General features: G+C 45.4%; 1 protein-coding gene across 2 annotated transcripts in view; it reads right to left on the bottom strand.

Annotated features, from left to right (window-relative positions):
- Nucleotides 1–26,624, bottom strand: part of kif1aa (kinesin family member 1Aa) — a 511,950-nt gene that overhangs the window by 121,147 nt on the left and 364,179 nt on the right. For both annotated transcript variants that reach the window (XM_070882200.1, XM_070882201.1), the window contains exons 17-24: nt 23,357–23,463; nt 21,643–21,726; nt 18,990–19,170; nt 16,706–16,778; nt 14,344–14,437; nt 12,771–12,919; nt 11,261–11,439; nt 3,742–3,879 (exon numbers count right to left, since the gene is read on the bottom strand). In XM_070882200.1, coding sequence (XP_070738301.1) covers nt 3,742–3,879; nt 11,261–11,439; nt 12,771–12,919; nt 14,344–14,437; nt 16,706–16,778; nt 18,990–19,170; nt 21,643–21,726; nt 23,357–23,463 — 1,005 coding nt within the window. The remainder of the gene's footprint in view (nt 1–3,741; nt 3,880–11,260; nt 11,440–12,770; nt 12,920–14,343; nt 14,438–16,705; nt 16,779–18,989; nt 19,171–21,642; nt 21,727–23,356; nt 23,464–26,624) is intronic.

The raw sequence follows: 26,624 nt of genomic DNA, 5'->3' as shown, positions 1-26,624 counted from the left end.
TGGCAATATTACACTCAATTCCTTCATCTAAATCTTTGATGCATATTGTAAATAGATGGTGTCCCAGCACTGAGCCTGCGCCACGCCATTAGTCACTGCCTGCCATTCGGAGAAGGACCCGTTTATCTCTACTCTCTGCTTCTTGTCTGCCAACCAGTTCTCTATCCACGTCAATACATTACCCCCAATACCATGTGCTTTAATTTTGCACATAAACTCTTGTGTGGGACCTTGTCAAAAGCCTTTTGAAAGTCCAAATACATCACATTCACTGGTTCTCCCTTGTCCACTCTACTAGTTACATCCTCAAAAAATTCTAGATTTGTCAAGCATGATTTCCCTTTTATAAATCCATGCTTAATTGGACCGATCCTGTCACTGCTTTCCAAATGCGCTGCTGTATCATCTTTAATAATTGATTCCAAAACTTTTCCCACTACTGATGTCAGGCTAACTGATCTATAATTCCCAGTTTTCTCTCTCCCTCCTTTTTTAAAAAGTTGCATTACATTAGCTACCCTCCAGTCCATAGGAACTGATCTAGAGTCGATAGACTGTTGGAAAATGATCACCAATGCATCCACCATTTCGAGGTCCACTTCCTTCAGAACTCTGGGATGCAGACTATCAGGCCCTGGGGATTTATCGGCATTCAATCCCATCAATTTCCCGAACACAATTTGCTGACTAATAATGATTTCCTTTAATTCCTTCTTCTCGCTAGACCCTCGGTCCCCTAGTATTTCCGGAAGGTTATATGTGTCTTCCTTCGTGAAGCCAGAACCAAAGTATTTGTTCAATTGGTCAAACTGACTCAATGATTGCACTGACTGCTGGCACACTGACTCAATGATTGCACTGACTGCTGTCACACTGACTCAATGATTGCACTGACTGCTGGCACACTGACTCAATGATTGCACTGACTGCTGTCACATTGACTCAATGATTGCACTGACTGCTGTCACACTGGCACAATGAATTCATTGACCGGTGACTCCATGGTCGACTGATGTTGTACTGTGTCATCAAGTTATTTGCCTCATTTAGCTGGTGGTGTCTATGAACCAGAATAGATGAAGCCTTAACAGTGTTCTAATTATCAGGATCTTAAACTTCATGGAGCTTCTTTTGTATCATTTTTCCAGAACTCCTCTGCTTCGAGAATAAGGACATTTAGAAACCATTGAAGAAACATTCCTCATATGTGTGATCTTGTGACATCCCTCATATCTTACAATCCAGCCTCTCTGCAACAGTCAGGCTCTGGTTTCAAGCTTTGGGCCTTAATCCCCAGCACACTCCCTTCCCTGCTCCAGTTTAAGACCTCAATCCCCAGCACATGCAATCCTGGGCTCCACTCCACTCCCTTCCCGACTCAGCCTTAGATCCTGCCGTCTCCTAGCACCAGACCCTTTCTGCCTTATCTGAACCAGTCAAAGGCTCCAGTGCCTCTCTCAGCTGCACGAATTGCAGCAGCTCCTGGCTGGACTAGAGCCTGGACAGTAGCTCTGCATCTGTCGCTGTATCAACAGGAAATCAGCTGGCCAGAAGTGTACAGGAAAATCAGCAGCCAAGGTGCTCTGAAACCACCAATCTCTCTCGGGCAGACCCTGGCCTTCATACCCAGGCTGCTTCTCATGCCTGAGCCCAGTAGTCTCAGACCGGGTCATAACCAACAAATTTCTCTTACACCTGCCAATCTTACTGGACATAATATAATTGGTGAGAAGTGGGGATCTATGTTGGTGAGAGGTGACAGAGCTGTTTCAGCGCTGGTCTCCCCAACACAGGACAGATTTCCCATCTCAGGCACGCTTCGGTTTGTCACCTTGCTCCATGTCCTAGGTTTTTAAAATTGTAAAAGATACAATTAAATCAGCAAAGGAATATGCGTCAGACACAGAGAAACGCAATGGGAAGAGGGGACAGAGGAAAGGATGGATGACAGAGTGAGACTGAAGTGGGACAGTGCCAATTGCAAGTGGGCAAGAGAGAGAGAAAAGGAAGAAAGGAACAAAAAGAAAGGAAAGAAAAAAAGGAGGGAAGGAAGGAAGGAAGGAGTGAAGAAAGGAAGGGAGGAAGAATGAAAGGAAGGAAAGAAGGGAGGAAGAGAGACATGAAAGACTTGAATTTATATAGCACCTTTCAAAAAATAAAGATCTGATCATCTGCCCCATAAACAGCAGTGAGTTGAGTGCCCAGTTAATCTATTTTGTTGGTGTTGACTGTGGGATAAATGCTGGTCAGGACACTGGGAGAATTCTCTTTCTTTTCTTCAAATAGTGCCGTGGAATCTTTTATGTCCACCTTAGAGGGCAGACTGGGTCTTGGTTTAATGCCTTATCCGAAAGACGCATGGGGTGTCAGCCTAGATTATGTGCTCAAGTCTAAGAGTATAAGAGAGTAACATTCACTTGAAACAGTGGAGAACGGAACCGTACATTAATACATGTGTCTGTTATAAATACTGCATAGTGAGATTTACAGCTACTGTTTTCCTGCCTATGAGATGTGTGCCGAGGGTTATGATCTTGCAAGACACCGAGCTATTCTTCGGACACTCTCTCTTGCTGTCTGATGATACTGTTATCAGTCTGATTGCCTGTCATGGTCTTGGAGAGACACAAACTTGCTGCCTCAAGAGGTGAAATGGCTGGACAGTTCGACAGCCCTCCCAATGGCGAGGGCAAGTTAGCGCACCAAAGAAACTGGTGCCGGTAATGTGGGACAGAAAAACTGAAAAGAGGAAGCTGAATGAAAGATAACAAGAGGGTTTGAAAGGATCAAAGGAAAGTATGTGAGCATCACACACTTGCTGTGAATATTGGCCAAACCCTACGATACATTAAACATAATGCCAATCCTTCATTGTGGCTGGGTCAATATCCTGGAATCTCCTACCTGACATTATTGTGGGAGCAGCAGCATCACAAGGGCTGCAGCAGTTCAAGGAGAAAGTTTCCATCACCTTCTTCGACCTTGCCAGTGTCACCCACATCCAGAGAGCAAATAAAAATATACAGAGAAATATATGCGAGTGTCACGCTCACACATTGGACACCATTGAATCCCAGAGAATGTGTGATAGACCATTTGCCTTCAAAGTGCATAGCTACAGGAGCTGTTGGCAAGAGGATGGCGAATGCTGTTGGCACCTCCTGCCGCTGGGTTGCGTTTTCCGCAATCCCGATTGGTTGGACGGCAACACTTGGATTAGCCAAGCACCTCCATTCTAAAGGGAAGACCCTTACTGCAGGCTGGACTGTAGAGAACCCTTCAGCATCATTCAGGTGAAAACAAGTTGGGACGCCACAGAAAACTAACATTCAGTCAGACTTTCGAGAGGACAAGCTTCACTCTCTCACCCCCCTGTTGCTAATTCCATGGAGACAATGCCAGGGATGAGCAGTGTCCATTCCTATCTGGGCAAGTGAACCATGAAAAATCTGAATTGTATTGGTGTAAAGCATAACCTGCTGGGAGAAGGAGAACTGGGGTGTGCAAGTTATTAAACAATGACATCTCGCTGCGCTGGGCTTTTTCATGTCTTCTGAATGAAATGGGGAAAACCACTTTTTAATCAAAATCAATCAAAATTGGAATCGAGACAATTTGAATCCTTTCAAATTCAGATTAATCCGAATTTCTGATTGGTTCACTGCTCATCTCTATAGAGGACTACAACGATTAGATTTCAGGGTGATCAACTACGGAAAAAGGAGCTCATTACACTCTTACCTTCCGACCAACCGGAACCATGGGAAGCGATCGTAAAATGGATCCCCGCCCGTCATAACATTGTCACAGTCATCAACCACACTGGAAGGCACTTCTGCGGCTCGGTCATACATTTCCCGCATCAGGTCCAGTCTCTGCCTGCAGGAGGTAGGAATCCAACACACAGCAATCACAACCACATCCTCATTGCTGCCAGGCTCAAACAGACTAGGCTCCATCCAGGTGGCAAAATGCTCCAGATGGGGTCTGACCAAGGTAAAAATGCAGCTCCACAGAGCTCTAGTCCGCATCCCTTGCTGTTCACACTGGTGAAGTGGTGTGGCTAGATGGCGACTTTAGCAGAGATTGGCAGATCTCAAAAGGTCCAGGACCAATGAGGGACGTGGGCTAAAGAATAGCAGATGGATTTTAATGTCTGGTTAGGTGACAGCATTGAGCAAACATGCTTGATGCATGGGCCCGATTAGGCATGGACTGGTGGATCATGGGCTTTGGGCAAATCCCAATTACCAAGTGTTCCCTTGTAAGTGTACCTTCTTAGCACTAATGCTAATATGTGAGCAGTATTAACTTTGTTGATGAAATAAAGTTATGTGGACAGCTAACAAGTAGAAAGGAGATTGATCATCTTAGAAAGGCCGAGATACGTCAATTAGATTTTAATGTGGGTGATTGTAGGGTAATGCATATAGTCAAAGTAAACGTGCGGATGAAATTAAAGGATCCAATTTTACAGTAGGCCAGTGGATTGGGTGGGGTACATCGCTGCTTTAGGAGGAGATGCCACTAAAATTCAGGAGGGATTGGTCTGCTCAATTATCATATGGCTGATATTGCCATGCCTATGTGCCTGGGGAATCCTCATTTCCCAGGTGTTAACAGCGAGGGAAAGACTAGAGAGAACCAATACGTTGAGTTTTTGCCTTCTTTACTCAGCCCCGGGATTTCCAGGACGTCCACAAAGGGGCAGATCTGGGTCTGGGTGTGCACTGCAATCATTGCACCCGGTGAAATGAGGTTGGAGGGAACATTCCTGAGCCTCAAGGTACTCTCGTTTCATCCAAGGGTCACCCATTTCCAGCGGTGCCCCAAGAAGCTGATGGTGAGTGTTGTGTCTGGGACCGTCTCAGATCTTGGGCCTGCAGATGGTCTGTCTGCTCCTCTTCAACAGTAGCGAGAAGGCAAAAGAACATAAGAAATAGGAGCAGGAGTAGGCCATACGGCCCCTCGCATCTTTAATACGATCTTGGCTGATCCGATTATGGACTCAGGTCCACTTTCCTGCCTGCTCCCCATAACCCTTATCCCCTTATCGGTCAAGAAACTGTCTATTTCTGTCTTAAATTTATTCAATGTCCCAGCTTCCACAGCTCTCTGAGGCAGTGAATTCCAGAGATATACAATCCTCTGAGAGAAGAAATTTCTCCTCATCTCAATTTTGAATGGGCAGCCCCTTATTCTAAGATTATGCCCACTAATTCTAGTCTCCCCTATCAGTGGAAACATTCTCTCTGCATCCACCTTGTCAAGTCCCCTCATAATCTTATACGTTTCGATAAGATCACCTCTCATTCTTCTGAATTCCAATGAGTAGAGGCCCAACCTACTCAGCCTTTTCTCAAGGTGCTCTCACCCCCATTTTCCGGTGCGCCAAGTCCCTGCTTGGAGGGGGGGAGGTGCAAGCAGGTCATGCTAATGATCCAGCCACTAAATCCCAGCCATTAGGGTGCCCTTGTGCACAGACCACAACAAGCAAGCGCACAGGTTCAAAAAGTAATCAAAAAGGCTAATGTTGGATTATTGACCTTTAGCTCAAGGAGGCTGGAATACAAAAGTGAGGAAGTGATGCTTCAGTGGTACAGGGCCTAGGTCAGACCCCATCTGGAGCACTGCGTTCTGTTTTGAGCACCAAACCTCAGGAAGGATATATTGGCCTGAGGGGCAACAGCACAGATCCAACAGAATTATATCAAGGCCTGAAGGATTAAACTATGAGAACAGGCTACATAAGCTTGGTTTGTATTCCCTTGAGTTTAGAAGGTTGAATGGTGATCTGATCGAGGTCTTTAAAATTATAAAGGGATTCAATAGGGTAGATACAGAGAAACTACTTCCTCTGATAGGGTCATCCAGAATAAGGGGTCACAATCTTAAAATGACAACATTTCGGAGTGAAATCAGGAAGTACTGTTTCACATAAGGGGTAGAGGAGCTATGATATTCTCTCCCCCAAAACACTGTGGATGCAGGGACAAATCAGAATTTCAATGAGTTTGATAGATTTTTGTTGGGTGAGGGTATCAAGGGCTATGGAGCAAAGACAGATGAATGAAGTTGAGGCAAAGATTGAATAGAATGGTGGAATAGGCTCGAGGAGCTGAATGGCCTAATCATGCTCTGAAGTAGAAATCTTATATTGAAAGTACCCAGTCTACAAGTGGCTGTTTTTAACAGAGCTCTGGGATGAATCTTGAATATATCCAAGGAGGTAACTGATACGTCCTTACTATACAGTATAAATGCACACGAGGCCCATGCTTGAGAGAAGGTCAGTCTGTGACCTATCCTTTATTCCTTAGCACTCAAGTGATGAAGGTGGGTGGAGATTCCCCTTTTATACCTGAAGGTCCGGGTTAGGAGTGTCTCCCAACTAGTGGTCAGTGTTCTCACGGTGTACAACCTAGGTCAGTTTATACATGGGTTACAATGCTGGTTGAATACATGACATCACCTCCCCCCCCCCAAAGTCTTATTGGGATCACAGGTTGAGTCTCTCTGGTAATTTACGCTCCCTTGTAGAGCGCCTGAGTTGGGGCTCCGGTTGTTGGGCGCTGGCCTGAGTGTCTGCTGTTTGCGGTGCCTCAGGCCTGTCCGGACTGCCCACAGTGACTGGGGTCTCCTCCCTTTGGTTCCGGTGTTCGGTCACCTGTGGTGGAGTGAACTCTATATCGTGTTCTTCCTCTGCTTCTTCTATGGAGTTGCTGAACCTCCTTTTTGTTTGATCCACAAGTTTGCGGCAAATTTGTCCATTGGTAAGTTTAACTACCAGAATCCTATTTCCCTCTTTGGCAACCACAGTGCCTGCGAGCTATTTGGGCCCTGCAGCGTAGTTGAGGACAAAAACAGGATCATTTACATCAATACATCACGCCCTCGCATTCCTGTCATGGTAGTCATATTGTGACTGGCGCCTGCTCTCGACAATTTCTTTCATGGTGGGGTGTATAAGGGATAATCGGGTTTTGAGCGTCCTTTTCATTAGTAGCTCTGCGGGTGGAACCCCTGTGAGCGAGTGCGGTCGGGATCTATATGCCAACAGGAGGCGTGATAAGCGGGTTTGTAGGGAACCCCCTTGGATTCTGAGCATCCCCTGTTTGATTATCTGCACTGCTCGTTCTGCCTGGCCGTTTGAGGCCGTCTTGAACTGTGCCGTTCTAACATGGTTAATTCCATTGCCTGCCATGAAGCCCTGGAATTCAGTGCTTGTGAAGCACGGGCCATTGTCGCTGACCAAGACGTCCGGTAGACCGTGGGTGGCGATCATTGCCCGTAGACTTTCTACCGTGGCAGAGAATGTGCTTGAATTAAAAATGTCACACTCGATCCATTTGGAGTAGGCGTTTACTACAACTAAAAACATTTTCCCCATGAAAGGACCCGCGTAGTCCACATGGATGTGTGACCAAGGCTTGGCGGGCCATGGCCAGGGGCTAAGGGGGGCTTCCCTGGGCGCATTGCCCAGCTGGGCACACGTGTTGCACCTGCGAACACAAAGTTCCAGATCTGCGTCTATCCCTGGCCACCAAACGTGTGACCTGGCCTTCATCGTGACAATGCCCGGGTGCCCATTGTGGAGTTCTCTGATGAACACCTCTCTGCCCATCTGGGGCATGACTATACGGTTTCGCCACAGTAGGCAATCGGCCTGAATCGAGAGTTCATCCTTGCGCCTGTGAAATGGTTTAAATTTCTCAGGGCATGCCCTGTACGTGGCTGCCCAGTCCCCATTCAGGACACATTTCTTGACTAGAGACAATAGCGGGTCTCTATTTGTCCAGACTTTAATCTGACGGGCTGTCATGGGTGAGCCTTCGCTTCCGAAAGCTTCAACAGCCATGACCATCTCAGCAGCATGTTCGGTAGCCCCCTCAGTGGTGGCTAGTGGGAGCCTGCTGAGTGCATCGGCGCAGTTTTCGGTGCCCGGTCTGTGCCGAATTGTGTAGTCATAGGCGGCTAATGTGAGTGCCCACCTCTGTATGCGGGCCGATGCGTTTGCATTTATGGCCTTGTTGTTGGCCAAAAGGGACGTTAGGGGTTTGTGATCTGTCTCCAGCTCAAATTTCCTGCCAAACAGGTACTGGTGCATTTTCTTTACCGCATATACACAAGCGAGCGCCTCCTTTTCTACCATCCCATAGCCCCTTTCTGCCTGGGAAAGACTTCTGGAGGCATAAGCTACTGGCTGTAACTGACCCTTGGCATTGACATGCTGCAACACACACCCGACACCGTAGGACGATGCATCGCATGTTAACTCAAGTTTCTTACATGGGTCATATAGCGTTAACAGATTGTTGGAACATAACAAATTGCGTGCTCTATTAAAAGCCCTTTCCTGGCTGTCCCCCCAGACCCATTCGCGACCTTTGCGTAGGAGCATGTGTAGCGGCTCTAGCAGCGTGCTCAATTTGGGACGAAAGTTACCAAAATAGTTCAGGAGCCCCAGGAACGAACGCAGCTCCGTCGTGTTACGGGGTCTGGGTGCTCTCTGGATCGCTTCTGTCTTGGATGCAGTAGGGCTGATCCCGTCTGCTGCTACCCTCATCCCCAGGAATTCTACCTGTGGAGCTAGGAAGACGGACTTCGCCTTTTTCAGTCGCAGCCCTACCCGGTCCAGTCTGCGTAGCACCTCCTCCAGGTTGTGGAGGTGTTCTTCAGTATCGCAACCCGTAATGAGGATGTCGTCCTGAAAAACCACCGTCCCTGGAATCGACTTGAGGAGGCTTTCCATATTTCGTTGGAAGATCGTGGCGGCCGAGCGAATCCCGAACGGACATCTGTTGTACTCAAACAACCCCTTGTGTGTCGTGATGGTGGTCAGCTTCTTCGACTCACTCGCCAGCTCCTGGGTCATGTAAGCTGAGGTCAGGTCCAATTTTGAAAAAAGTTTGCCGCCGGATAGCGTCGCAAAGAGGTCCTCCGTTCTCGGTAGCGGGTACTGGTCTTGGAGTGACACCTGATTGATGGTGGCCTTGTAATCGCCACATATCCTAACCGACCCATCCGCCTTGAGCACCGGCACAATCGGGCTCGCCCAGTCACTGAATTCGACTGGCGAGATGATACCTTCCCTCAGCAGGCGGTCCAATTCGCCTTCTATCTTTTCCTGCATCACGTACGGCACCGCTCTGGCCTTGTGGTGTAATGGCCTGGCGTCCGGGTTTATGTGAATCACTACCTTGGCCCCCATGAAAGTGCCAATGCCAGGTTGAAATAATGAGTCAAATTTGTCCAGGATCTGTGAGCATGATACTCGCTCCACAGAGGAAATTGCATTGACATCGCTCCACTTCCAGTTCATGACAGCAAGCCAACTCCTCCCCAGCAGTGCGGGACCGTCCCCTGGGACAATCCAGAGTGGCAGTCTGTTCTCCGAATCTTTGTGGGTCACGACTACCGTGGCGCTGCCTAGCACCGGAATGATCTGCTTTGTGTAAGTCCGTAGCTGTGCATCAATCGCCGATAATTTTGGCCTCCTGGCCTTGGATGCCCACAACTTTTCGAACTGTTTGATACCCATCAGGGACTGGCTGGCACCCGTGTCTAACTCTATTGATACTGGGATGCCATTGAGGAGCGCTTTCATCATTATCGGTGGCGTCCTGGTGTATGAACTGTATATTTGCTCCACATGAACTCGCTGAACTTCAGCTTCCAGTGATTTCCCCCAGTGTCCATTTCTGCAATTTCTGCAGGTATTTTGCTCATCTCTGCAAACTCCGGCTGAGTGTGTGCCTCCATGCCTACAGCATGAGTTGCGGTTTGAAACAAAAGGTCCCTTGCCAGTCGATCGTCCCTGACTGCCCCTGTTATTGTCCTTGAATGCACCATTAACAGTTGTTGATGGCCCCATTACTGGCCGCATTGTCCCTTGCAATGGCGTGAATCGCTGTTCAGCTTGCCATTGTCTCTGTCGAACTCCCCCTCTGGGTTCGACTACATGTTGGGGCATGCCCGACTGCCCTTGTCTGCCTGGAGAACTGTGTGCTGCTTTAACAATGTTGAATCTCTGTCCCAACCATTCCTTAACACAGTACCTCTCGTCTGTTCTGTTAGTGGCCATGCTCGCGTGGTTTAAATCCCAGTTTCTTGTCACCATTGATACGTCCTTACTGTACAGTATAAATGCACACGAGGCCCATGCTTGAGAGAAGGTCAGTCTGTGACCTCTCCTTTATTCCTTAGCACTCAAGTGATGAAGGTGGGTGGAGCTTCCCCTTTTATACCTGAAGGTCCAGGTTAGGAGTGGTCAGTGTTCTCACGGTGTACAACTTAGGTCAGTTTATACATGGGTTACAATGCTGGTTGAATACATGACAGTAACCTTATACCTTATAACTCCTTGGTGGGACAACAGTTTAAACTTTGGGAGCAACAGGAGTTTTCGCACAAGTGCAAACAACAATATCGATGTCATACATAACCACAATGATATTGACCCCATTCTTTGACTTATGCTCCCATCTAGTGATGCTCTGCTCAGAAAGTGCCGCCTTGTTTAATTATCCTGTGCTGTATATGAAGCAGAACTATTTTTCACGTTCAAAATTCCACTAACAACTTGTGCAAATTTGCCTGATTATACTTGGCCAGCACAGTGCATTTGAGTGAACTGCACCCATGGTATTTGCTTGGAGTTGTGCCGATAACCTTACCTCATTTAATTTATTCGGATGTGGGAATCACTGACAAGGCCAGCATTTATTGCCGATTCGTAATTGCCCTCGAGAAGGTGGTGGTGAGCCGCCTTCTTGAACCGCTGCAGTCTGTGTGGTGAAGGTTCTCCCTTAGTTCTTACTTTGTTGTCGCGGTTTGGTATAACTGAGTGGTCTGTTAGGCCATTTCAGTGGGCAGTTAAGAGTCAACCACATTGCTATGGGTCTGGAGTCACACACAGGCCAGACCGGGTAAGGGCGGCAGATTTCCTTCCCTGAAGGACATTAGTGAGCCAGGTGGGTTTTTCCAACAATCCGGCAGTTTCATAGTCATCATTACAGCTACTAGCTTTTTAATTCCAGATTTAATTAATTAACTGAATTTAAATTCCCACAGCTGCCGTGTCGGGATTTGAACCCACGTCTCCAGATTATTAATCCAGGTGTCTGGATTATTTATCCAGTAACATAACTGCTATTCTACCGTACCCCCTATTTGTCTCTATGCATCACATGCCTACCTAGACCTACCCTCCATATAACAGACTCGCTCCAGTTAACCGGTACCTCTTACTTTCTCGTACCTGAGTTTCTCCAGTGTCCAGTAGTGTGTCGCTCCATTCTTCTGGTCTTGGACCTCCACGGCCACAATGGTGCGAGGAAATGGACGCTTCTCCCTGTCCTTAACTGCATCAGGGGGCATGAGGTCAGGAGGTAGAGGGGAGTACAATGTGTCTGTGAGGAGCACGAATTGGAACTGCACCTGTTTAAATAGAAGGCAAAATTGTTGAAACAAGTTTCCGTGGTCTTCCTTTTCAGACACTTACATATCTGGTGTCCATGTGTTTATTGGGGTATCTGACCTGTGACGTTGGACAGATAGTGAGTTTTATTGATGCGCCGTCTCCCAGAACTAACAACGATGCAAACCTTCCCTTCCTGTCACATGTTCCGCAATGCATTTCTACCTTACAATTATGTTCCCACCTCTCTCATCAATGCTCTTTCGAGTACATCCAATCAAGCTTCTGCCCTGCCCACAGTGCTGAGGCCACAATGGTCAAGGTCACAAATTACATCCTGTGTGATTGAGACTGTGACTCCCTACCTCTACTGTCCTGCTGGACCTCTCTGCTGCCTTTGACACAGTTGATCATTCTGTCCTCCTCCAACATCCCAACACAGTCGCCACATTGCTGCCAATTGCTTCTCCTCTTCGGCTCATATGCTCACTTCCAGTGATCTATTCTTGGCTCTCTATCGTCGTTATCTATATGCTACTCCTTTGTGAGGGGCTCAGCTGCCACAGATATACTGAGGGCACCCAGCTCGACCTCACTGACTCCTTCATTAAGCCAAAGGTTAATGCCAGACTCTCAAATTTCCTATCTGGACCTGGATAAGGCAACATTTGCTCCAGCTGAACCTGGGCAAGACTGAGGCCATCCTGCCATCAACACATTACGCCTCTTGCCTCAACCCCAACAACGTCCCTGCTGACCATCTCAAGCAAAGTCAACAGGTACAGAACCTTAGCCTCCCACTGGACTCTGAGCTCAGCTTCCTCCCCCACATCTGCCCCATTACCAAAACCACTTTCTTTCACCTCCACAGCATTACCTTCCCTTTATCCCCACCTCATTCTCCCAGCTCCACTGTCCCACCCTTCCCCCTTTCCTTCCACATTCTCTACTGCATGTCAATTTCAAAATACTGCTGGCTTTTATGTCTGTTTATGGCCTCCCCTCATACTACCTTAGTGATCTCTTCTTGCCTGAGCTGGCTGTGATGTCCCTCCTCACTCTCGGTCATCAAGACCTGACCTGGCTGTGATGTCCACTAGGCTTACAGTGGGGCTGTCAGAAACCTGTTCATGCATCTGGAGGTATGTAAACAGCATATGTTAAATTTTAAAATCTGATCACATTCACACAGGAGACATGTGTGATTTCTCAAACTTCCTGCTTCACAGCCAATTACAGGGCCATGGTCAGATTTTGCTCAACTCAATCACAACTGCTAACCATGCAGCAGGCTCATGGATGATACTACCTGGTATAAATCTCTCTGTGTCCCTGCAAAGTTGCCAATTACCTTTTTCTTCAATTCCACACTGATGGCATTGGCCTCTTTCAGGAAGATGGCGTTCCCCCAGAGCAAGTCCCGCAGTGAGGTAAACTGGTAGCACTTCCACTTACGGAATGCCCACAGTGCCAACTCAAACTCCCGCTCCGTCCATTGCACTGTGCAGAAAGATAACAATGAAATGTTTATTGGAACAAAAGAATCAGGAGTCAGACTCGATACCTGTCACTCTAAAGACAAGCCGTTCTGCCCCAAACAATGTGCCATAATGTACTACAACACCAGGGATCCCAATACCTGCATTAGTTATCCTTGTGTCACTCCGAGTGAGATGTAAGTGCTAAATTATCAACAGTTTTATGGACTTTCTCCAGTGAGACTGCCCCAAACTGACATTAATTAGGACCCTTAAATGACCACCCAGTCCAAGAGTGTAAAAGGACAGTGTGTGACCCACTGTACCACCCAGTCCCAGAGTGTGAAAGGACAGTGTGTGACCCACTGTACCACCCAGTCCCAGAGTGTGAAAGGACAGTGTGTGACCCACTGTACCACCCAGTCCCAGAGTGTGAAAGGACAGTGTGTGACCCACTGTACCACCCAGACCCAGAGTGTGAAAGGACAGTGTGTGACCCACTGTACCACCCAGTCCCAGAGTGTGAAAGGACAGTGTGTGACCCACTGTACCACCCAGTCCCAGAGTGTGAAAAGACAGTATACTATATCATCACACTAAAGCAGATTCATCTGCTTTTGATGGAACAGAGAAAATCACACGGCAGGAGAACCAACCTAACAGTAATGAATGCATGGATTGTAGGTTCCTGGGAAACTACAGAAATATCAAAGGTCTAAAAATGTAAAACTTTTCCATTTGTTTTCTATTGTTCTGTTCTCCCCTTTAAGCTCCTGGCATCAGTTGTTTGCAGTTGCCACTGAGTAAAGAACTGTGACATAAATAATGGATTCCTTATAGAGGACCCCACAGCACTGAAGGATTAAAGCATCTCCATCATGTGACTTTGGAGCTCCTAATCTGACCCTGGAGCATATCATTAAGCAATGCCCTCAGAGGAAATTTGCAAGCAGCCTACAAGATATCCATGCTGTTACATCGGAAGCTTTGGCCTGGATATCTGACTTAGAAATTGACATTTGACTTGCTTTGCTACTCCCATACGAAAGAAGATGAAGACATTTCACCCTTCCCCAGTCTTCATCTTCCTGTGCCCTGCTGGTCTCCCCAAACTAACTGCAACTGCATGAGGTTTACTCGAGCAACCTGTGGATGACTCTTTCCTTCTCTGCGGGGAAGTGCGTGTCATTTAGCTAGGACATAGCTGAGATCGGGTACTCAGTCTGTGGGAGATCACAGCTGCAGGTCCATACACCAGCCCAGCAGAAGCACTGTGCCACCCAGGATTTTGTCCTGGTGTTAGTACACCCAGCACACGGTGCAGCAAAGCCTCCTGTACTGATCCGCCAGCGTCACTGCTCATGGACCTGAGTCAGAACCGAGGCTTGGGGAAACCTGCAAAAAATGAAAATCCAAGCTACAAATGAAGAGGACAGTGTCCCTCACCTTCTTCCTCTGGTTCTTCATCGTCCTGCACATTGTCTGGGTAAAAGCATGAATCCATCTGCCTTTGTAAGGCTTCCAGTCTGCTTTCATAGTCCTGGAAGGTTAAGGTAAAAGGAACTGTTAAAAAATAGCATAGCTGTACACTACTTCTTTTCTTCTAAAGCACAATGCTTCTGTTCCGTAAACAGTGTCATCTGTGCACTGTCGCTGCTGCTTCTGTGTTGATGCAGTGAGGTACTCAAAGGTGTTGTAAGATTGACCAATGCCATGAGGACTGGGCCTGGTAAATTCTGCTTTTCCATAATTCAAATGTATTGAATCTGTAAGCGTCTATGGAATAGTCCCATGATTCTATGAAGCTTGAAGGGAAGTTTGTAGACTAACCAAGTTCTCCCTTATTTCTGCATTTTGCACTTTTCACACTGCTAGCCTAAGACAGACGGTAAGCAACAACTGGGATTCTATACAACAGGAATGAACAGGAAGGGGCTTGGTTCATTGTAATTGTATGCAATGGGAATAAAGGTGACGAGGACTAGTTCACTAGAATTCTATGCAACAGGAATGAATGAGACGAGGGCTTGGTCATTTAGAATTTTGTGCAATGGGAGGGAATGAAAAAATGTTTGGTTCATGAGTTCTCCATACAATGGGAGTGAACTGGAAGGCATTCTGTCCACTGCGATTGTATAAAATTGGAGCGAATTGATGCAGATAATCTACAAAGGTATATCGATCGACTCAGTGAGTGGGCAAACATTTGACAGATGAACAATAATGTGGGAAAATGTGAGGTTATGCACTTTGGTAGGAAAAAATAAAATAAAATAATTATTTAAATGGAGAGCAATTAGAAAATGCTGTGGAACAGAGGGATCTGGGGGTTCTTGTGCATGAAATGCAAAAAGTTAGCATGGAGGTACAGTAAGTGATCAGAAAGGCAAATGGAATGCGGGCCTTTATTTCAAAGGGGTTGGAGTATAAAAGTAGGGAAGTCCTGCTACAACTGTACAGGGCGTTGGTAAGACCACAGTTTTGTTCTCCTTATTTAAGGAAGGATATACTTGCATTGGAGGCAGTTCAGAGAATGTTCACTAGGTTGATTCCTGAGATGAAAGGGCTGTCATCTGAAGAAAGGTTGAGCAGGTTGGGCCTATACTCATTGGAGTTTAGAAGAATGAGAGGTGATCTTATTGAAACATATAAGATTCTGAGGGGGCTGGACAGGGTAGATGCAGAGAGGATGTTTCCTCTCATGGAGGAATCTAGAATAGGGGGCATAGTTTCAGAATTAGGGGTCGCCGATTTAAAACGGAAATGAGAAGGAATTTCTTCTCTCAGAGGGTCGCGAATCTTTGGAATTCTCTACCCCAGAGAGCTGTGGAGGCTGGGTCATTGAATATATTTAAGGTGGAGATAGACAGATTTTTGAAAGATAAGGGAGTCAAGGATTATGGGGAGTGTCAAGGAAGTGGAGTTGCGGCCAGGATCAGATCACCCATGATCTTATTGAATGGCGGAGCAGGCTCGAGGGGCCAAATGGCCTACTCCTGCTCCTATTTCTTATGTTCTTATGTTTTCTTATGAATGGGAAGAGGTTTAGTTCATTAGAATTCTATACAGTGAGAGTAAATGGGAAGGGGATTGATCCACTCCAATTCTTATCAATGAGAGTAAATAGGATGCGGTTCGGTTCATTAGAATTCTACACAGTGGGAGTGAATGGGAAGCGCATTGTACAATTCTGTGCTTGCATTCAGAGTTTTTGGATTCCGATAACTGCCCTGTGGTGACAGAAGGACCTGCAATTCCAGGGTGGAATCACAGACAGAGCAGCACTTTCAGAATCCCAAATGAAATGGAGCACAAGATCAACTTTCAGTCAAGCAGGTTACAAATCCAATTCACAACAGCACATAAGAACTCACTGATTGCAACCCTTCCCTTCATCCCACTTCACTGACTTTTGGCTACCTCCTGTGCCTTTTTGTATTTTGGCTGTTCCTTTCATTCAGGTGAACAGCTTCTCTTTCTGCCAATGAGAGCTTCATTGAATGTCTTATGAAGTACCAGAGTTGTGGAAAGCCCTTTAAGATGGACGTGTTCAAGAAACAATTATTGCATTTCTAAAGAGACAGACAGGTTAGAGGGTGACTGGCAGATAGGTGAGATTGATCTATGAAGAATAGTGGTTTGTTAAGCACAATGACTGGTTCCTGTTCCTAACACACACAGATAACGCGTCAGGTTTTTACTCAGTGTCCACTACCACTGCTTTCATGGTGGAAGCACATAGCTGATGTAGGTGAGAATGGTGCTAACTAAGAACTTTGCTGTGGCAAAAAATTATGCCGTCACATACCAATCTCTGCTGTTCCAACAGTAAATCAGCCTCTTCCTTTTCTCTCCGATATTGCGTTTCTAGTTCCTGAAGCCTGAGAAACAATTCAACAAAGTAAAATAGTTTGCTCAGACTGATTCAGCAAAGGCATCATAGACCACTACAATGGAAAATAAAATCAAACCACTCGTGGAAGCAACCCTGGAGAATCAAGTTGTGTGTTCCCTACGGTAAAGCTTCCTCTACACTGTCCCATCAAACACTCCCAGGGCATGTACAGCACGGGTTAGATACAGAGTAAAGCTCCCTCTACACTGTCCCATCAAACACTCCCAGGGCAGGTACAGCACGGGTTAGATACAGGGTAAAGATTCCTCTACACTGTCCCATCAAACACTCCCAGGGCAGGTACAGCACGGATTAGGTACAGAGTAAAGTTCCCTCTAAACTGTCCCAACAAACACTCCCAGGTAAGGTACAGCACGATTTAGATACAGAGTGAAGTTCCCTCTACACTGTCCCATTCTAACACTCACGGGGAAGGTACAGCACGATTTAGATACAGAGGAAAGTTCCCTCTACACTATCCCATCAAACATCTCTATGTCAGGTATACCAGAGATTACAGAATGACATAAAGCTCCCTTTGCATTGTCCTAGCCATGTGCCTTCCATGGGCCAATGGGATTATCAATGGTTGCGGTAAAGTGATACTTTCACAGGAACATGAATTTAATCACATCATAAATATGATCACAAACCTCCTGTCATTCAATTTAATAGAAACAGAATTGGACTTATTCAGTTATCATACACCAATGAGTTCAGCATTGGCACAGAGTGAAAAAACTGTCCCTAATGTGGACCTAAGTCTCACTCAGACATGCCATAAGTGCGTAATGCAGGAAATGGAAATATCAAATTAGAGTAAAGGTCCATTAAGGTAGAATACAGGGAGCGTTATTCTGTAACTGGCTGTGAGGTAGCTGACCTGGGATTCCTGACGCTGGTGCTTGAAATGGGAAGTGTGCAGTACCGGGAACTAACCCTGCTTTGAAACTCACCAACAAGGAGATACAAGTCTTGGACACAAAGTATTCTGCATTCATCTATAATTCCTTTGTTAACTGATTGCTACATGGGTACAAAAAGGTAAGACTCTTCAAAATGAACTTCAAAGACACCCTGCCTATTACAGCATTGTGATCAATGAAGAACAAGACAGTGAAGTGAAGGACCCTGGGCACTGACGATGCCTTTGGGCAGCAGTTGTTAACAAATGGAAAGATAGCCTGTGATAGCCCAAGTCCAAAAACTAACAGAACATCCACAACTTAACCGCTGCCTGCTCTCGACAACATTTTTAATTTTCTTTCCATGGGACAGATAATCTGATCCCCCCCAGTCAGTTTTATTGGTGCCCACCAGACCTTAGTAGTAACCAAGTGGAGGTACATTATCACAGAAGAAAGCCATTATATTGTCTCCGACTGTAATGTGTGCACCTTTGAATATGCTCACAGGGTTGTAGACCTATTGCAGTGCGGAAGGGAGCGGGCAGGTCAGAAGGCCTTCTCATAGGACTGCTCCTGGGGGTCGTTCAGTCCGACTGCCTGCCTCTCTTCCGCAGTTACATCCGAGCCAGGGTGTCCCTGGAGATGGAGCACGCGGTGTCCACCGGTACGCTCGTGGCCTTCCGCGAGAGGTGGGCGCTGGAGGGATTGATGTGCATCATCACTCCCGGCAACCAAATTTTTATTTGATCCACTAATGTTAAAAGTTTAATTTGTTTAATGTGTTGGTTTAGTGCTCCCCTTTAATAATAGAGCACTTGATTTATGGTTTCAACTTCAAATAGTTGTAAAGCTGTTGCATTGTGAGTGGCTTAGTCAGTCACATGATATTCACAAGGCTCAATAAAACCCCAGTCAGTTGCGTCTAGGTCATCCACGATGAGGTATGCAGTTGTGAGCCTAGTGGATAATGTGTCGGGTGATTGTTACACCTTTGTTAATAAAGCCACTAGTTCTTAATAGCAAAGTGTTACTATGAATTCTTAAGCAAAGAACCTATGAAGCAAATACGTTACACCTACTAACAAAGCTCATAAATTCAGTCAACATGTGGTATAAAGATATATAATGGGACTCAGTGGTTTGTGGAAAAACTAGACCATTGTGTCAAGGCTAAATGCACTCAATGCCCTTTGATGGGATGTTTAGCTGTGAGCCAAAGAATATCACTATGTATCCTCCATTTATCCCCTCTTCCGGCCCCAATATGTTTCCAGTATTTCTCGTTTTACCTCTGTTCCATCTCCTGTTTCATGTCGATGCCCTGCTTCTCTAGCAATTCCCGCTGAGCAAAGGCCCAGTCCACAGGCTCAACTGGTGTCTCTGCACAGGGCGTCTTGTCACGCTCCTGACGGGCCTGTTCGGGGTGATTGAAACGGAAGACGTGGCTCTTCCCCATAATGATACGGTTCCCTTTGAAGAATGAAGAAGTGGAGAAATTGTCTCAATGTAAATGGCCAGCTTGTGAGAAACATTTTGCATAAATGCCCAGCTCGTGAGAAACATTTTGCGTACAATCAGTCCTTTACGGAGACCCAGCATTTGAAACTCAGAATCTCTTTGTACCCAAATTATGAATGAGACAGTGTGGCTTGCTCCCTTTGGGTAGGACTGGCCTACTCAGACTGTACTTTGAGTACTGCACCCAGTTGCGGTCACCCAGATACAAAGCTGGTAGTCCTTTGCTAGAGGTGAGCCATGTGGCTGATCAAAAGTCTGAGCTTTGAGGAAAGACTGGAGAAAGTTGGGCTTTGCGGCTTGGAAAGGAAGTAGCTGAGAGGTCATCATATCGAGATAAATAAGGGAATGGAAAAGATAAATCTGGAATATTACTTCAAATTAAATTGCAAGAGCGGGACATATGTGCAATTAGCAAACGATAATTTCAGAGCTGGTATCAGGGAATTCTTCATACACACAGTAATCAATCTATAGAATAGGAAGAGTAAAGAAAGAATGACTCATTTCTATAGCGCCTTTCATAGAAAATAGGTGCAGGAGTAGGCCATCCGGCCCTTTCACAACCTCAGGGTGTCCCAAAGTACTTTACAGCCAATGAAGTACCTTTGAAGTGTAGTCACTGTTGTAATGTAAGTAACGAGGTAGCCAATTTGTGCACAGCAAGCTCCCACAAACAGCAATGTGATAATGACCAGATGATCTGTTCTTAGTGATGTTGGTTGAGGGATACATATTGGCCAGGACACCAGGGAGAACTGTCCTGGTCAATATGAAATAGTGCCATGGAATCTTTTCTGTCCAACTGAGAGGACAGATGGCTCCTTGCTTTAACGTCTCATCTGAAAGATGACATCTCCAACAATGTAGCACTCCCTCAGTACTACACTGGAGTGCCAGTCAAATCTCTGGACTGAGACTTGAAACCAGGACCTTCTGACTCAAGAGAGTGCGACCACTGAGCCATAGCTGGCACCCATCGTGCAAGAGGAGACCCCAGAATTCTTTCAGGAACAATTGGATACTGAATGGAGGGATTTTAGGATCTCCCTGGATGGATGAACCATCTGCAATGACTTTGGGAACAGTTCCACTGAATTATGCCATATTATGATGGAAGGGCAAACGTTTCCCCTCTTCATACTGATATCTCCACTGCCCATGTGTTGGCAGGAGTGAGCTGCAGGTTCATAACAATACTTTTGACTCTCCAGAGTTCCATTTCCATCTCTTTTCTCCCCTCATCTTCTGAAGGCACTGCCTCTTGCCTAGGATGCTGGCCAACCAGTATCAGTTTGGATCAGTGGGACTCTTGCCTCTGAGTCAGATGGTTGTGGGTTTAAGCTGCACTCCAGGATTTGAGTACATACTGACACCTCAGTGTAGTACTGAGGGAGTGTTGCACTGTTGGAGGTGCTGTTATTCAGAAGAGATGTTAAACTGAAGTCCTGTCTGTCTCTTCAGATAGATATCAAAGATCCCTAAGGAAGAGCAGGGAGTTCTCCAGTGTCCCAGCTCAAGTTTGTTCTCCAATCAACATCACTAAAAACAGATCAACTTGTCATTCATCTTAGTTGCCATTTATGGGACCTTGCTCTGCAAATCGGCTGAAATGTTTGCCTACATAACAAGAGTGATTGCACTTTAACTCATTGGTTGTGAAGTGCTTTGGGATTTCCTGATGATGTGAAAGATACCTCATAAATGGAAGCTCATTTTTCTACCACAAGTGGTTTTCTTCAAGTGTGTTCTTCAGCTGGCCCTGGTCCTCTATATTATACAATCTCTACACAGATACACATGCAACACATTTCCAGGGAGTGCATCACTGGATCAGGAGTGGGAATCCCACTTACCCCAGCTGTTGAGACTCATTTTAGAAAGTTTAAGGTGCAGCCTCACAACCTCATTACCCACTGACAGGTGAGGTAGCAACATAAATGTGAAGATTATCATTCATTTAAAGATTTGAAATTTTCAGTTGATATAAATGTTCCCTTTGAATTAGAATTTCAAACCCTTGATGGATAATTTAGGGTTTGGGATCGATTGGTTCATGCAATAAACAAAAAGAAAGTCTGCGAACGTTAAAGTCAGGGTAGGTTAAATTACATACATTATATCATATCATAGGTCCCTCAGGATCGAGGAAGACTTGCTTCCACTCTTAGCATGAGTTCTTAGGTGGCTGTACAGTCCAATGCGAGAACCACAATCTCTGTCACAGGTGGGACAGATAGTCGGTGAGGGAAGGGGAGGGTGGGACTGGTTTGCCGCACTCGTTTTCCACTGCCTGCGCTTGATTTCTGCATGCTCTTGCCGATGAGACTCAAGGTGCTCAGCGCAGGGTAGGTTAAATTACAGCAATGTATATGCCTGTATATTTGAAGCCAGATCATATACACAGGATGCAACCAGAGTACATACCTGATCGAAGTACTGTTGGTTCAGTCACCTTCTTTCCGTTGACGTATGTGTCTGCTCCTTCACATGGCTCAAGGATGACAATCACTACAATGCAAAAGGAAAATGTTCAAATGGTTTTACAGTAATACAACTGAGCTGCTCACCGCGGCACTCCGACCATTCTACAGATCATGCTGCTCCATGCAATACTGTCTGAGCATCCTTCTGCAGGTCTTACTGCCCACTGCACCACTTCTTGTAAGAACTCACTCTTCAAGTGGCACTAATCACTGGCCCTTTGGGCAGTGCAAATTGACCTGGCCCGTCCAGATTTCCACAGATAACGCAATCTAGTTTGAGAAAACTTGGAGTTACAACAGATTCCAATTTGTGCCGTTGACTTTCGGAATGGCACATAGTGGTTCTGTTACTGGACTAATAATCCAGAGAATATGAGTTCAAATCCTACAATGGCAGTTTGAGAATATAAATTCTGTTTGGAAAAATCTGGAAATAAAAAGCTGGCATCAGCACAAGTGACCATGAAGCTGTCAGATTGTCGTAAAAACCGAACCGGTTCACTAATGTCCATTAGGGAATAGAAACTTTCAAAAGGCAATTGGATATTTTCTTGAAAAGGAAACACTTGCAGGGCTATGGGGAAAGCGCGGGTGTGTGGCGCTAATTGGCTCTTTCAAACAAGCGGCTAAATGGCCTTCTGTGCTCTGTGATACTATCAAATGTACAGCACTGGGCCATGCGTATAATGGCTGGATCAAATTGAAGATCTCCAGTCTAAGTTAAAGTTTTTCTCTGTTAAAAGTTACAATGGAGAAAGATTGTAAAGTGCCGCAGTACAGCGGAACCTGGAGGTACTTGTGCATGAAATGCAGGTACAGCAAGTGATCAGGAAGGCCAATGGTATCTTAGCCTTTATTGCAAAGGGGATGGAGTATAAAAGCAGGGAAGTCTTGCTCCAGCTATACAAGGTAGTGGTGAGGCCACACCTGGAACACTGCGTGCAGTTTTGTTTTCCATATTTACGAAAGGATATACTTGCTTTGGAGGCAGTTCAGAGAAGGTTCACTAGGTTGATTCCGGGGATGAGGGAGTTAACTTATGAGGAAAGGTTGAGTAGGTTGGGCCTCTACTCATTGAAATTCAGAAGAATGAGAGGTGATCTTATTGAAACGTATAAGATTATGAGGGGGCTTGACAAGGTGGATGCAGAGAGGATGTTTCCACTGATGGAGGAGACTAGAACTAGAGGGCATGACCTTAGAATAAGGGGCCACCCATTTAAAACAGAGATGAGGAGGAATTTCTTCTCCCAGAAGGTTGTAAATCTGTGGAATTCCCTGCCCCAGAGAGCTGTGGAAGCCGGGACATTGAATAAATTTAAGACAGAAATAGATAGTTTCTTAAAAGATCGGGGGATAAATGATTATGGAGAGCGGGCGAGGAAGTAGAGCTGAGTCCATGATCAGATCAGCCATGATCTTATTGAATGGCGGAGCAGGCTCGAGGGGTCATATGGCCTACTCCTGTTCCTATTTCTTATATTCTTATGTTAACCACTTTAAGACCTTTGTTTTAAAACAGGTATGGCCTAATGCCATAGCAGTTAAGATGATTATTTCACACCATTGTGCAGCTGGTAGATTAGAGGTTCCGTTAGATGAAACTCAACCAGTAAACATGGTCAGTTCCTACAGGCGTGATCAGAGTGCAGTACCTTCGCCTAAAGATTTGATATCACTGCGGAAGATGCAGTGTTCTTCTTTAATGAAATGTCCACTCAGTACGATGTCCTGCCGCCGTTCTGCATCTTCACGTCCAACTCTGAGGAAACAGATTAAATAGATTCAAATCTATGAAAAAATCACAGAACAACATACTGTAACCCAGGTCAATCTGAGCATTCATGAGTTTCCCACTCTTGACTGTCCTATCATTGCATTAGGAAGTTAATTAGGACGGAACCAATCTACTATTAAGGAAATAGCATGTGACTGAGTGGATTGTACGTCGAAGCTGAGGCCAAATATAAAACTATAGTCTAAAATTATGGGGTTGAATTTCCATAGGGATCTGCCAATCCTCGCCGTAACTTTGGTCGAAACCCTGAAGAAATGGTGCCAGCAGCCTTTTACAATGTTTCTCTGGGGTTTCTGCCAAAACTACGTTAGAAGATTGGTAGAACCTTCCGGAAATTACTGGTGTGTGTGTCAGCTTAGACTGGCTTCCTCCTTCGAAGTCAGAAGATGGTGGGTTCAATGGAAAACTGTGAGGACTTAATGTATAGAAAATCGTGGAAGGTGGCTCTGTGGTTTTCCGTTGTGCATTCCTGGAGGCCGAGACCCCTTCCCAGGATTGCGCAGTTCTAACTGCTCCAGCAGCACTGAGGCAGTGCTGCCTTGTAAGGGGGAATAATACCCAATCTGCCTGTTCCAATGGTTTGGGTGGATGTTAAAGATCCCATCGCACTATTTGAAGGAAAGCGAGGCGTTCTGTTGTCCGACCAACATTCGTCCCTTCACCAACAGCACCAAAGGCGGATTCATTGGCCATTTGTGGGATGTTATTAGGGTTGCCGATAAAAATTAATCTCCAGGACACAGCTGTGTGCAACCCTGGAGAAAAATCACAAGGGCATTCAAAACAATTGTGCGCTTCTTTCATTTTATTTGAACACTTTTGTTTATTTATTAATTAAATGCCAGCTGCGGCTCAGTGGGTAGCACATGCGCCTGTGAGCCAGAAGGTTGTGGGTTCAAGTCCCACTCCAGGGACTTGAGCACAAGCATCTAGGTTGACACTCCAGTGCAGTGCTGAGGGAGCGCTGCACTGTCAGAGGTGCCATCTTTCGGATGACACGTTAAACTGAGGCCCCGTCTGCCCTTTCAAATTGATGTAAAAGATCTCATGGCACTATTTCGAAGAAGGGCAGAGGAATTATCTCCGGAGTCCTGGCCAATATTTATCCTTCAATCAAAATAACTCAAAAAAACAGATTATCTGGTCATTAACACATTACTGTTTGTGGGAGCTTGCTTGTGTGCAAATTGACTGCCACGTTTCCCACATTACAACAGTGGCAACACTCCAAAAAGTATTTCCTTGGCTGTAAAGCGCTTTGACACATCCGGTGGTCATGAAAGGCGCTATATAAATCCAAGTCTTTCTTTCTTTTATTATAAAAATATTGGAGATGGGAAACAAGGCTATTTGACTGACAGTCAAGAATCATCCAATCAGTTAATGAAGAGTCTGTTTGCTTCCCAATTAGAGTGGAAGGCAGTGCTTTGTGCAGATAGACATGTCAGACAACCCATGGTGGGAGTGTGGGGGTGGGGCGTTTGGTGGCGGGAGGTCATGTGATGAAACCTCCTGGAATATCCAACCAGAGTTGGCAATCCTTGCTGTTACTATATGCACAATGGCCACTGTGTGCAAAAGTAATTAATTGTATATGAAGTGTTTTGAGACATGACAGGGCATCATATAAATGCAAGTAATCAAAATAATGAGGGGTACAGGTACAGTCGAACTAAACAAGCCAGCAAAACATATCCCAAAGCAATATTGCAAGTTATCTTGGTTACAGGCTGGAGAGAGGAGTAATTCAAACTTAAAATTCAGTTTGTATATGACTGAAGTTCCTGTTTAATTCTATGTGGTCAGATTTTCAAACTCCAAAAATGTCTTGGTAACTCTTTTCCTAGATATAAAAAGCTGTTCTGTTCAGAAAGCAAAAGAAGTCGATTTGAAAACCTCAGAGAAGGGACCAATCAGTGTGAAACTCTCAAAAAATGAAAAATCAGTTTCAATTTCTAAGAAGCAATTTAGATTAGATTGCCAGACTGCTAAGAAATTCTAGGAAAATAAACAGCGCATTATTTAAAGTTTATTTAAAAAGTGTAGTTCATAGAGTTGCGACCTTATGGTTGTGCAGACTTGAAGTTTGTTGGAAGATTGTCAACTGTAAAGATGTAATTGTATTTATGGCTGTTATTTACGTGCTTGTTTATCTTTTGTAAAATAGATTAGTTTGATGGTTTAAGCTTAAAGTGAGATCTAATGTCACGCTGTGTCACTTTTACACATTTGGAGTGAGACCTTATGCAGCCAAAGTCCAGCACCTGAGAGCAATTACCAGGCAGGGTTTGCTGTTTGTTTCCCAGGTGTGTTGCTAAAAACTCACCAAGGCCTCAAGACCAAGTTAGACACTCTTGGAGACATTGGGAATGATCCAAAGATATCAAGAGTTGTGTAGGTGCCAACCGTCTGCTTTCAGAGTGAGTCATGAGCACTCCTGGCCCTCGTTCATGCTACCACTGGTAGATTCCTGAAGGTTTTAAATTCGCCTCGTAATACACTGCAGGTTATCACTTCTGTGGATTGCCAATATTTCAGTGCAGGCACCAAAGCGATTATGTGCAATGCATTGTTGGGCATGTTTGTTGGTCTCTCAGGCCTCTGTGGGAATGAGGTTCGGAAACATTGGCCAGTGTGGAGCTGAAATAATCTCGAGCAAGAGAGTTAGAAAAGAACCAAAAATGAAACAATCCCCTTGGTCCAAGGTTACATAAAGTCACACAGAAATTACAACAAGGAAATAGGCCGGTTGGCTCAACTAGCCCCTGTTGGTGTTTCTCCTCCACATGAGCAGCACTCCCAATCCCATGTCTTTGCCCTGTTCCAATATTTCTTCATCCTCCTTTCTAACCTATTCTGAAAGGTTGAAATTGTCGCTGTTTCAATCACTAGAGCATTCCACAGCCTCACAACACCGCTGTGTGAACAGGTTTCTCTTGCTCGCTATCCTACATCTCTTACATTTAATCTGATATCTATGTCCCTTTATCTAGACCCCTCGGCCATTGAGAACAGTTGTGTCTCACTTAAACTCTTTACAGATAGTTTGGATTATATCTTTTTCGATCAAATATTATGGCTTGTTTGTTTTCTTTGGATAGCTAGAAATTCTGAATTTGATTATT

This window comes from Pristiophorus japonicus, chromosome 6 (genome assembly GCF_044704955.1).
Source record: "Pristiophorus japonicus isolate sPriJap1 chromosome 6, sPriJap1.hap1, whole genome shotgun sequence".
Classification (NCBI taxonomy): Eukaryota; Metazoa; Chordata; class Chondrichthyes; family Pristiophoridae; genus Pristiophorus; species Pristiophorus japonicus.
This window is presented reverse-complemented; position numbering and strand designations above follow the sequence as displayed.